Source organism: Leopardus geoffroyi, chromosome B2 (genome assembly GCF_018350155.1).
Source record: "Leopardus geoffroyi isolate Oge1 chromosome B2, O.geoffroyi_Oge1_pat1.0, whole genome shotgun sequence".
Taxonomy (NCBI): domain Eukaryota; kingdom Metazoa; phylum Chordata; class Mammalia; order Carnivora; family Felidae; genus Leopardus; species Leopardus geoffroyi.
In genome coordinates, this window is record NC_059332.1 from 137467563 (window position 1) to 137481297 (window position 13735).

The 13735-nt window shown below is 34.6% G+C and overlaps 1 protein-coding gene across 22 annotated transcripts in view; it reads right to left on the reverse strand.

Moving 5' to 3' along the window:
• Window positions 1–13735, reverse strand: part of SYNE1 (spectrin repeat containing nuclear envelope protein 1) — a 482603-nt gene that overhangs the window by 309611 nt on the left and 159257 nt on the right. For 21 of the 22 annotated variants that reach the window (XR_006717653.1, XM_045500062.1, XM_045500061.1 and 18 more), the window contains 7 exons: window positions 11787–11899; window positions 11063–11231; window positions 5738–5834; window positions 4718–4920; window positions 2881–3045; window positions 2295–2447; window positions 904–1047 (listed from right to left, as the gene is read on the reverse strand). Coding sequence is in view for 21 of the 22 variants with exons in the window: in XM_045500062.1 (XP_045356018.1) it covers window positions 904–1047; window positions 2295–2447; window positions 2881–3045; window positions 4718–4920; window positions 5738–5834; window positions 11063–11231; window positions 11787–11899 (1044 nt within the window). In the remaining variant the exon portion in view is untranslated. Of the gene's footprint in view, window positions 1–903; window positions 1048–2294; window positions 2448–2880; window positions 3046–4717; window positions 4921–5737; window positions 5835–11062; window positions 11232–11786; window positions 11900–12002; window positions 12188–13735 lie in introns of those variants that run through there. The other variant, XM_045500066.1, reaches the window with a different exon arrangement.

Below are 13735 nucleotides of genomic sequence, written 5' to 3' on the forward strand. Positions count from 1 at the left end.
GTTTGGCAAATGAAGTGTTCTCTTTTTTTCAATACCATGATTCTTCTTTTTTCCACTTATCTCATTTATTCCTCTTTTCATTAATTGCCCACTACTGACTTCATGTGGGTTATTCTCCTTCTGCTTGTTCTCTCCTAAATTACAGGTTTTTCTGCTGTCTTTTCCTCTGTTTCTCAATCGTTCATTACAAAATTTTCCTCTTCATTTATACTACCTCCCACCTCCTATTAAAAATTAATTACTGAAATGCAAACAATACCAGCTGCATAAAACTCAACTTCAGGTAGATAAGAAATCCCAATGGAACCTTCCAAAGCTCTTAAGGAAAATCCCCCAATAGAACAGAAAAGTCTTATGGCTGGTGTTTAGTGTTCACTGGGTTCCCTGTACACAGGTGGCACAAATGTATATATCTTAAGTCTAAGGTGAGCTCCGTGAGCTGAAGAGAGCAGAATTTCCATGTTCCAGGCTATTCACACAGAAAATAGCATAAATACTCTTAGAACAGTCAAATAAACCTCAATAAAAAGGACATTTGGGAACTCTTTCTCATTTAAATGTGTGATCTCTTCCTCTTCCTCCTCTTCCTTATCTCCCCCCCTTGTTGGATGACATTTCACTGACCCCTTATTTCTCCAGAAGAGACCGATCGATTTTATTAAAATAAACCTCCTAGTACTTCCAAATTAACAGAGGTATTACTTGACATCAGCTCCATAGTTTCATTTGTTAAACTTCATGACCAAGTTCCTAAATGGCAAAGTTACTAAATCAAGAATCCCAATAAACAACAAAAGGATGATCTCTTAACAGGTAAAGACTTTGCCCATGAGTGTGTTGGCCAGAGGAGGTATAGGCACGCGCAAGGCAGTGTTGGCCCCTCGCATTAACATATTTTCCCACCTTGGTTAGCCGTTCTTTGAGCCCAGACATGGTTGCAAACATTTCATTGGCTTCTTCTTGGGAGCTCTCCTTGGTAATGAGGTGTGCGGTCTTGGTAATCATCTTGTACTGAGCATCCATTACAGGCACCCGCTGCTCAATGTCCTGCAGGAGCCATTGAAACAGCTACATTACCACAACGTACACTTCCTTTTAATTTCAGAATTCTGCAGAAGGCTGAACAAAAATCAATGTGTACTGTATGAAATCCTATACTTGTAAGAAACTTTTGGAGATTCCAGTTATTGCTTTCCTTCTTTGCTAATATATTATATATTGGTAAGATCATGTTAAAAATAGATAAAAGCTTTCCTTTAAAAGCAACCATAAATCCTTAAGTAAGCATCAAGTTTACACTTCCAAAATATATGTGTGAATGTAGTATGTAAACATCATAAATCAAGTAAATGCATGTTAATTTGGGGCAATTCCTCTGACCTTAACAATTATACAACTTACCTTATCTTAAAAAAAGCAACACATGGTCATTGTAGATAATTTATGAATTAGAGATAATAAGAAAAAGAAAACTGAAGTTACTTCCAGGCTTCTCACTCAGTGCTAACCAGAGCCAACATCCATTACTATATCATGAACATTTCCCCCTCTGTGTGCTTACACCCATTTTTTTTATATTTACACAAAAAAGGGGGATATTGTTTTTTGCTTTTCCCAATAGTATATTAGAAAAGCTTTCCATGTCATTACATATTCTTCTACTACTTCATTTTTGAGAGCTGCAAGGTCCTCAAAATATGCAAATAGCACAATTCATTTAATAAATTTGTTAGAGTAGAGGCATTTATGTAGAGGTGTTGGATGTAGATGTTTCCTGTTTTCTCCTAGTCCTTTGTAATTTGGTTGTAAAAAAAAATCTCTGAATTAAAAAAAAAAAAACTATTTTGAAGTTACTGTATGGTCAAAACATATCTTTAAAAAATTCAAACAGAGGGGTGCCTGGGTGGCTCAGTCAGTTGAGCTTCCGACTTCGGCTCAGGTCATGAGTTCACAGTTGGTGAGTTTGAACCCCACATTGGGCTCACCGTTGTCAGCGCTGAGCCGGCTTTGAACCTTCTGTCCCTCTCTCTCTCAGCCCCTCCCTCCTCATGCTCACTCACTTTCTCTCTCCCTCTCAAATAAATTAACCTTTAAAAAAATAGAGCATTAAAAAATTCAAATAAATTTTTTTATTTAAATGCAATCTTTAATTCTGAGGTGCAAATCAGGATATGCACACACGTCAAAAGGGTGCCAAGGAGACAGGAAAACTTTGCAACCATCTGAGTAACATGAATGATCTTTCGTTTCACAACAGAACAGGTTTTCACTTTGTTGTCTGGAAACCCCCTCACCTCCAAGTCTTGAATTAATAACTTGACATTAATAAAAGAGACTTCTAAGGGTTCAGAAAGTTTCTTATGGGCTTCAGTTGCAAAATCAGACAGGACAGTAATACAGTCTGCATACTCCTTCTTCATTCTGTCCATCTCATCAGCCCGAGCATACTGTTAAGGAAAGGGAGAAGCACAACACGGAAAATCAGTTAAGCCCGACCTCTGGGAGCCTGTAACCCTCACATTTACATACTTTCTAGAATTGTTATATGGTAAGAAAGACTGATTCCTGATTCTTATTTTAGATACACTTGAAGGAAGTCCAATTACTGTGAAAAAAAAAAACTAGCACAGAAGTGAAGAATTATGATTTCAAACATGAGGCCCCATATGTCAATACAATCCTTAACCAAAGTATACATTTCTGTAATGTGTAAGTGGGAAAGAATAAAGGACCCCAAATAAACATAACAGTTCCAAACACATCTGCACTCTGCCTAAATAAGTCCATGCTGCAACAATAAAACAGCCTCTAAACGGACTGTTTATCAGCATGTTTGTAACACATGCATGTTCTAAGCCTATATAGATTTGAAAGACATACTTGCTTGACTTCCATGAACAACTCCCTCCACCGTCCATTGAGCAATAGCAATTGCTGTTTAAGATCTCGGGAAACCATTTCATCACATGTTTCAATTAGAAAATTGCCAGCATCATTCATGGCAGCGTGCTGCTGTATCCAGTGAGGCAAGTTTCGAAAAAAATCCTAAACAATAAACAATGCACATTACTGTAAGCCACAAACCAAAACTCAACAAATGATATGGAAGTAACCAGACTATGTGAAATATCTTTGTTCTAAACTTGTGCAAATTTTAAGGTAAACCTTAGTTCTTTTTCCAAATGCAATTTTCAATAGAGAGTTTCAAAAATAGGAGCTAGAAATGCTGAGTGTCGTTTTATAAGAACGGCTTGGCCATATCTTTTGCTGAAGACAAAAACAAACAAGCAAACACACAATGACCATTTTCTGTCATTTCCATTTTACAGATAAAAAAACGAATTTTTGTTGTGTAAAGGACTTGTACAGTCTTCAGGCTGGTAAACACCAGTGCCAGAGTCATATAAAAGGTACAACATTTTAGACTAATGTATAGTTTTCTTTGTGGATTATAAATAAACCTTTGACCTATTACCTTTGATTTTAAAATCTGAATATTGTGCATGAAGATAATTAACAATCATGGATATAAACCATTGAAAACAATTTTTTAATTAAATATCTGGGCCAGGAACACTGAATACAGTAACATCCTTTTTTATTCGTTTAAAGTTACTCCCCTGACAATGAAGCAGTCTTCTGCTGATTTCAAGTTAATACATGTGTGCTTGTACATACTTATGCACATACACCACAGTATAAACCAAGAATACCAAAGAGAATTCAAAATCTATTTTATAAAACCATGTGTGGGAGGACTTCCCACATAAATAGATGAGAACACTTCTGTTTCTGGTGGTTATATTCCCTTGGATGAAATTAACACATATGACATCTACTAGGGCATTGTCAGTCTAATCAGAAAAGCCAAAATCTGTATGGGTATACAATTCTTGTCATCCTCAGCTACACAAGACTTTTTCATCTGTGTGAAATACAGAGTGGTAAACATTTAAAAACAATGCATCTACTCGCAAAACGCAATCATACAAGAACTGATCTTGGACAGTAAGCACTGATTCTAATGTATTTACTATACTTTTTTAATGGGAGCCTGGCATTTTAATATCTTTTACTTATAAATTGATTTTTCATGGGAAAATGCCAGATTCCCATTAAGAAGTACATAATAAATCCATTTTATGTGATATTTTAATGTAAGTGACATTAAAGCAAAACAGTAACTCTTGAACACACACATACACACCTGGAATCGAAGGAAAAAGATCATTCTTGCCCGGAATAAGACCTTTGACTGAGGGTTGATAAAATGCAAAAAAGAATATCCAAAGAGACAAAAACGTGATGGCCCAGATGTTCAACTGGCATGTGCCATTATACATAGTCAGTATTATGTTATCCTCTCTTCAATTAGGAAATCCAGAGGTCAGAGCCTTTCAAGTATAGACTTTATAGTGAATATAGCGACCTCTGTTGCCCACTGGGTCTGGGTGTCCCGCCATCCATTCCTCCTCTTCTGAACACAAAAGCAAAACACTGCACTGATCAGATAGGGAACTGTTTTAATATAACTTCTATAAAGCAATGCATTCCTTGGCCTAAAGGAATTTACTAACCTGAAGGCACAATTTTTCAGGCAAGTCAAGATTCTTGAGTCAGACTTGCAAAGATACAATACTCTCTAGAGAACTATGCTGTGAGAGACTCATTTCTAAGTTCGTGTGTACTCAGTTTCTTTTGTAGGAAGCGACATTACCTTTTTGGCATGCTCTGACTGATTTAGCATTTTCTCAGCATCCTCCAGCCAGGCCTGAAGACTAGCCACAGTATTGCCATATCGATCCCAGTTCGCGATGACTTCTTCCAGCATGCTTCGCACGCTCCTGACCTCTACTGAGAGGTTCCTCCACTGGGCTGTGGTTTCATTCATGAATTTCATCACATTCTCGGCTTCTTCCACTAAAACAGATCAACCAAAATAGAATCCTTACTTTTTATTCGAAATCTACCAAACCATTATTGGTAATAATGGTAGATAAACCATATTATCTACCATTATAAGTGGTTTGCACTTATAATTTTCTTCAAATTATGAAGTTAACAGATGAAATGTTAGAATTTTATTCAGCAAATGCTGGGGATGTGTTATACCATATTCACAGCTGTTTACAAAGATTAAAGGTGATAATATATTTAAAATTTTTGATAAGTGGGATGCAATAAATGACATATATATTTGTTCACATTTTGTATGTACTCAAAGAGATGCTCACATATATAGTATTGATCACAAATGCTACAGTTCATTTTCGGTTCAATACGACAGATATATTTACAAAATGAAGCCAACATATGTTAGTTACAATTTGTGTATCCACACTAACTTAAGTTTTCATTTACTTGATAATGATACTCAAGTTACTGTTTTTTTCACTTAATCTGCAGAACTGCAAATAGGTTAGAAAATCACAGTTTAGACACTGAACACTTCTTTTGCCCCTTCTCAGAAGACCACACGTGCGCGCGCACGCGCGCGCGCGCGCGCACACACACACACACACACACACACACACACACACACCATTATTACACAGGTTAGACAGGCATTGCACAAACTCAAGGGGACTGAATCCAATATGTGTTCTCCAGGCCAATGGCATGGTCATAAAAAGATCCTTCGGGGAAAAAACAAAAAATGATGTGATCACACAGAAACCTGTAGGTTCTAAATTCTACTGCGTTCAACATCGCAACAAATTCTGTCAGTGTTTTTTACCTGAACCATCAGCTTTGACGTACATCTCAGCTGTCTGTTTCAAGATCTGGTATGTCACTTCATATTGTTCAAAGAACTTGCTATTTTCTATAAAAGACTAGAAAGGGGTAATGGTTAGAAGATGGCAAATTCTAGGCATATGTAGAAATACTGAAGTCAGTTTCTTCAGGATAGATATATGGATATTTTGCCCAAATTTACCAACCTCAACCTTTTAAAAAAATATATCAAATTAAATCAACTGCCATAAAATAACCTGATTATTCTGAGAATATAAACGGATTCCACACTTTTATTCTAACTCAGCACTATTGAGAAACTACTCTATTTCTTCTCCACCCAAGGGTTTGTTTTTAGAACAGACTGAAGTTTCTCCAGACAACCTGGGGCTAACATTTAGAAAGCACTAAATCTGGAAGAACATTTTAGTATCCAACTGTGTTTTAGCTGTGGGATTGTGTGGCTCTTTGAACGTTAATTCTAGTGAAAGATGGCTCTGAGGAACTTAGATTATAAATAAATGGCACAGTGCACACTTTCCTCAAAACAGAAAGTACAAAAATGTTTACTAGTAGAAAACTTTTAAATAATCACATATCTCATCTACAATTACAAAAATTACTGGGGTGCCTGGGTGGCTCAGTTGGTTGAGCATCCAACTTTGGCTCAGGTCAAGATCTCATGGCTCGTGAGTTCAAGCCATGTGTTGGGCTCTATGCTGACAGTTCAGAGCCTGGAGCCTGCTTCAGATTCTGTGTGTCTCTCTTTCTCTGGCCTTCCCTCCTGCTCTGTCTCTCTGTCTCTCAAAAATAAGTAAACATTAATTTTTTTAAAAATTACAGATAAGATGTATCTATACCTGTATGTAATTTACATATTACATATTACTATTACTGTTACTATTACTAGAGTAATAGTAATTTACAAACTGACACTAAAATTTAGAGCACATGAGAAATCCTTAGGTAAATGTTATTGTTAACTCCAGGAAATATGAAATAGCTCTTGTTTCAAAGATTGGTCCTGCTATTATAAAGCCAAAAAATAATGCAATTATAGTTAACAACATATCACCAAAGGCTCTTTAATTTCTTTTAAGTATAATTAGTTCCTCTGATTTGAATCCTCTAAAATACTTGATTAGTGTATTATAAAATGCAAATTAGCCTTTAAAAACCAGCTGAAGTCCAGTGTAATATGTCAATGAATGCTTAATATGGAGATGCAAAATGTTTGAGTGCAGATCTAAAACTTCATAAAAAATTTCACAACATCCCTCAATTTCATTGATAAATGTTTATCATATTGCAAGATAATACTTAAAAGCGTTACATACATAACACATTGCATAGCATTTTATGCTTATAAAATGTTTTATTTATGTATTAATTATTCTTCAGGAATAGAGTGAATAGAGAAAGCTCTGAGTTACTTGGAATGAAGGATTCCATGATGAATATTTGCTTCAGTAACTTAATAGGCTGTATTATTTTTGTCTGAGAATGAAGTAAAACAATAGTTGTCTGGCTAATTAATTTTTCAGCCTTTTGTTCTACTTCATTAACCTTCCCTGTTCTCCAACTAGGGGAAGAGTAACTTACTGTAATTTAAATTTAGCATAATTTAACCAAATGAACATACCATAATTTGATCAAAAAAAGAAAGTTACAACTAATTTGTAAGACACTGTAGACCACTGAAGAGATAAATATATTTGGCAATGTTTAAAAAATAGTCTCCATTTATTTTTGGCTCAAATTTCAAGAAGCTAATGGAAAAACAATTGTTCTAAGTGTCAGAAGAATGGGAAATTGCACCTGTCTGGACAGAAAGACTTAATTAAATATGCCTTTCCTAGAGTTGTTTACAAATTAATTAAGAATGAACACGAGAGCAAATACAGCGTAAATCCATTTAGTAACATGAATTATTTTATCTATTAATATCATTTTGGTAGGAGGACTGCTAAATCTCCTTTTCACCAGGAGCTATCTGGATAGTCTCTCAGAAGGGTGTAAACACAAAAGTATACTTAAAATAATAATGGGATTAATTTATTTCTTTCAAAATAAGGCTTACTTTTTGGATATCAAGTTCAACAAATAAGCCATGTTATTGTTGATAGCACTTCAAGAAAATTAAGATACCTCTTTATCCCACTAAATTCAAAGTATTAGTGGAAGATACTAAACTTCTACTCTTCTCCTTAGTGGAAGATCAATGTAGAGATAATAAGTAAGTTTCACTTATTGATTTCACTTGAATGGAGCTGAACCAGGTAATTTAATATTTTAAAAATCATCTTTGAGAAGAGGTTTTAACAGAATCGCCTACTTACATTGATAAAAATAATTACAAATAATAAAAAAAATCACATTACTTATGTTGCATTCATATAGGCCACAATTCTAAGAGTTCTTCTTTTATGAAAAAGAATGATCTTCTTTCTTCCATAGTAAAACTGAAGCATGTGTTAACAAACATGGCCATGTCAAGAACAATTCTGACAGCAAAAACCAAAACAATTATCTCCTGACTTATATTACAGTAGGTAATCTCTTATGAATAGTATGTGGCCTAGATTTAATTAACAAGCATTCATGAAATATTTCCCAAGAATTTCTTTAGCTCACAACAGCTGCATACCTGAGCACCTAGTACAAGAGGTAAGTAGGAAGCACATTTTTTGATTCTCTCACCCTTTAAAAAATGATGTATTTTTTTGCATATGAATAAGACTGAATCGAGAATTCAAACTAAGGAAGAGATAATTATGGAACCTTTACATCCTGCATATTACTTTGGTTATTAGATGATGTAGCAGCATATGGCTCATTACAATAAATTTTTTTAGAAACCAAGGGAAGGACTGGATTTAAGAACTTGATTTTATTATTTTGTTTGAAAGTCTTCACTCTTTGAAATGGTCCATTCTAAAGAAAATTATTTTCTCACAAATTCCAAAGGCATAAGAGAAGCTCTAAGGGGTGTGAGATGAAAGGAAAACAATATGTGTCCATCTTTGTTTCTTACAAAAGCCCCTATTATCCTATTATTATTATTATTATTATTATTATTACTAAAAATTTTGGAAAAACTAAGTCTCCTAGAAATTAAGTTATTTATAAAGTCACATGGGTAGTAAGTAGCTGAACCATGATTCAACACATTCCCATGTAACATCTATTTAGTAACATGAATTATTTTATCTATTAATATCATGTAACAATCTCTCCTACCTCACCACCCCCTGCCCCAATACCATGCTGCCTATAACATAAATAATAACAACTCTCACTATCAGGCTATAGTATATTAGTGTAAAATATTGTCAGATATGAGCTAACATTAAATGGAACTAATATTTACATGAGCTGTACTCCTTAGTTCACTAAGCTACAGGAGATCATGTTAATTATTTGGTCTTTTAAGTTCAAAAAAAAAAAAACTTTTCACAGCCAATTTTGTTAGATTAGTAAAAAGTTCAGTACTTAAGCATGGCTTTTGGTTCGGGAAGATGTGATTTCAAATCCTGATTCTACTTCTTACCAACTGTGCCACCTAAAACATGTGGGTTGAGCATTGAAAGGCTTGATTCCCTCAGTGAAACCATGAGAAAATGCCACTGGGGTTGTCACTGGGTTAGAAGATCACACATGGAGGACACTGGGCTCATGGACAACACACAACATCCCAGTTATTAAAACTATTAAACAAAAAAATACTTTAAGGCCCTTTTCAGAAAAGATGGGTTAGCCATAAATAGGTATTTTTCACTACGGAATAAGAATATGCAGAAATGGTCATAAAAATGTCACACGGGTAGCATAATTATCAAGTTTGCCAATTATTTTAAGTTGTGTAGCAGTTTAAATCTAGCAGCTTAGTGAACTTCTCTTCATGGAGAAAACAGAAGTACTGTTTTTCTTTAATTAATATTTATGAAAGTTTTATCATTATAACAACTCTCTACTTACATATCTTTTATCTGAGAAGTTCAAAGAGAATTACTAACATCATTGTATTAGAACATTAACCTGGTGGAACAGCCCCATTAAGCATTTCAGTCTGATTGGCTGTCCTTAAATAGCTAGAACAAAGACAGATCTGCATAATTACCTACTGAGCTCAGAGTGTATCATTTGACATGACTAAATCCAAAAATATAAATGCATGTCTGTAATTTAATATTTAAAAGACTAACGTAATTGCTTGAAATTAAAAAATAAGATTTTTCATGACTTTCCATAACAATTAAATATGAATAAGGGAAACATACCATATAACAGATTTCACATTTTTTGACAAATGTTTCCAAGACAATTATAATAAACCTACAGGAAGATTTTACTGTAAACCTATTTATTTTCCAAATGCATCTTGTTCAGTAATCACTTTAAAAATGTAATCAAAATATAGCCAAATACATTCTGGTTCTAGAATGCTTCAGCAAAGATACGGTTTTAATCAACATTCAATCATTCCAGTTACAAAGCTCACTAGTCAGGTTAGAAATGGATTTGTATTTTAAACTTATTAATTTATCAGTTTGAATTTGTGATTAAACACAAGTGGAGAAGTACAGGACTGAGATGCCTTATGAATATGAACTTTGAAAACAAGTTTGTATTGCTAATAAATTTGGAGGGGGTATGTTTAGCTAACAGAAATAAATTACCTTTAATAAATAACTCTCTAATTACATGTAATGAGAACTGATAGAACAACCTAATTTCTTCATTAATGCAAGGCTACTATTCCATGTAAATATAGAATTATTTATACTGACAGCCCAAAATATAAGATAGTCTTTAAAAATTAAATTGGTACAGAGATTCACAGACAGAATTTTACTTTTCCTGAATGCACACAAGAAGCAATGAAACTCAGAGACGTGCTGGACCTAATAACCTAAAAACTAGACAGTCCCCTTTTGGATAACAGAATTTTCTGAACTACTAATGATTCTTTCTTAGAGATGTGAGGATGATCTTTAAGTATTTTAATTCAGTTTCAATAGTGAGCTCACAGTCAAAGTCATGGGTATGCAATGCAAAAACTTTTTTTTTTTTTTAAGCAATAAAGCCAGTCACAATGGTTCGGTATGATTCATGAAGCTAAGTCTTTCTGTATTTCCAAAGAATATAAGTGTATATTTCAGGTTGCCATGAAAAGCTTACTAACTTCTATCAAACCCATTTAACATACTGGTACCTTCATGTTTAAATTCAAGATAAAAATTACAACGTCAAAGCAACCGATAGGTATTAAATGCTAAATCCACATGTCCTCTGATTTCTTTGTCAAAGCACCAGAGAGACTTACGATGTAGTTCTGCAGAAGGAGCTCCACGGACTCTCTCCTCCCATACTTGATGATCCAAGATTTCAGCTTTGACTCTGCAAGAACCAGCAGTGAGAGCAGACGGTACTTTAATTCTAGAAATTCCATTTTCATTAAGTGTAGCTCTGATGTGGAGGAAACAAAATGAAACCTAGAAATAAAACACCGAGAATTTACAGAATGTAAGTAACTAATAGTAACAGAGCAGTGCTTATTTAACCTGTTACACGTCAGTGCTAAATATAATACAAGCACAAAGTCTCCTAAACTCTGGCTGATCAATCACTATCAGGGGCTCTGATTCCTTTTCTAGCTCTGGATTTAAAGGCAAATCGTGATTGATTGAAGTATTTAATTTAGTTCTTTCCCCTGCCAAGACAACTCTCATCTGTTTCTTTTATAAGCTGTTTTTGCAATATTACATAATGTTCCTCACGGTGCTGAATAAAAATACAGCCTCTGAAGAAACCATTTCTGTGATTTCCAGGCTGTGGGGATATTCAGGTTTACTCTCTGCAAATAATAACATATTAGGATGTTAGCATTCTTAGCATATGTTATGGGAGCTCAATTTTTATGTACTAAATGTAAGCACCTCTGTTTAAAAAAACCCAACAGTCAATTCATTGAAAAGAAAAGAAATGGAAGAAACATCCACCGAGTTTTTAAAAAAAGACACTTCATTTCAAACCAACCATTCTCTTACCTCTCGGCCATGTCCTCTAATTGATCAGGTGGTACTGGGATCCCGTTAACAGATCTGGTCCGGTAGATTTCATGGAATGCTCTTTTGTGGGCATCTGTGTTTTGAAGCAGATCCTAAGACACGATTTAAAAAAAAAAATAAAAAATGAGAAAACATGTTCACAGGAGGCTAGGAAGCATAATTTTCAGCTTGTACCGATGAGTCAATGTACTCAACAATTTGATCGTGCTGCTCCATCCAGATGTGGCTTGGTGCCTTTCATAGGCTTTTTACCTTGTACAGGAGCCCTGGTGCTTATCCCTAAGACCTGTGCTAGAGCTGTATCTAATAATTATGGCATCTTTTAAACACACACGACAGTTGCAGAGCAATGTATTCAGACATTTTAAAGGCACATGGTCCAAAGGAAAATGTAGTTGCTGCTATAAACAATGATGTGTTAGCATTTTTCTCTTTCCTTGATTTTGAATAAACTGGTTTTTAGAAGCTTAAAACTAAGCAAGACTAGTTTAACCCTTAGTTTTTAGAAGCTTAACACTAAGCACAACTAGCTTAACCCTTTAATGGTTTTATATATAAATATATATATATATATACACATATATATATCACTATTTTTATTTTACTTCTAACACATGCAGACTATTATCAAGTGAAATTTGCTTGCCATCTAAAGTAAGTCATATATCACGATATTATTAAATATTCTTATGGTTAGAAGATTTCAAACAAGCACAGGGAATGTCCTATAGAAATCAGACTGGAAAGATCAAATGTGATGTTTATAAATATTCTTTATAGGCTGTATACAACTACACAAATTTTAATATTTTATTTCTATTTGTTTTCTGAGTTTTTCATTGTTGGTAGGCTTATTCATATAAAGACTTCACAGGTGTTTCACAATTCCTAGCCAATTTCTCATATAGAAGCAAAGAGAGATGAAAGATGGTTCATGCCATATTCTCTAGAGTTTAGTTTGTTTCTCAATAACAGAATAAACACCCAGCAGTTTGTCACTCAATGAATAGTAAGACCCATTAGCCCACCAGGATAATACATTAAAATTAGCAGTTAGTTTAACCCACACGAAGATTTTGTGGATTAATTGGACAAAATAGAAGCAATAAAAAGCATAAGGCCACAAGTAAGAGAGACATTTGATGGAAGGGGGAAAAAATGAAGGCACTCATATATAAATTAAAATGTTAAAGTCATATGTATTTGTTCACATAAAGGTCATATGTGTTTGTGCCTTTTAATTTGAGGGACATTAGCTTTTGCATTGTAGAAAAATCCAAGGGAAAACTATTTCTATCCTGGTAAATTTTGTTATTATAATATATTGATCTGCTTGGAATTGTAGGTAACTGCTCAGATATTCACAAGTTTCTCAAGGCCAGAGGGAGGGCATTCTGTGCAGGAGCTGATCACAGGGGACAGAAGGCTGTCTTAGAGCAACTAATGGCTATGAGTATTTCAGTCACTCTTTTCCTCCTTTATAACCTCCTGGCACATTTCTATGGCTTATGATCTTCGCTGAGACCCACTCAAGTGAGTGCAGAGCAAATTTAGACCCATCACCACGCCCAGCTCCGATTTATTCTATGTGACTATATGTTGATGTGTAAGGAGGGGTCTCTGACTATATTGGAATACCCATATGTCCAGTTGCCTTCTAAGAAGTCTTCCTTATTATAGTCAGTATCTAGTTAACTGAAAATATCATGACAAGGTAGCAAAACAAACAAAAACATTTTAAAAAATATGATAAAGAAACTATAGTGGGCATGATGTCACTGGGATCTCTGAAAAGCCATCTCACTAAAAACCAGCTAGATGCTGAGCACAGTCTGTGACTTTAATTCACTGGTGCACTTGCAGGAAGTAAGCAAAATCTCTTAGGTCTCCCACTCCTGTTAAAATATGACCCAAAACTGAGGCGCCTG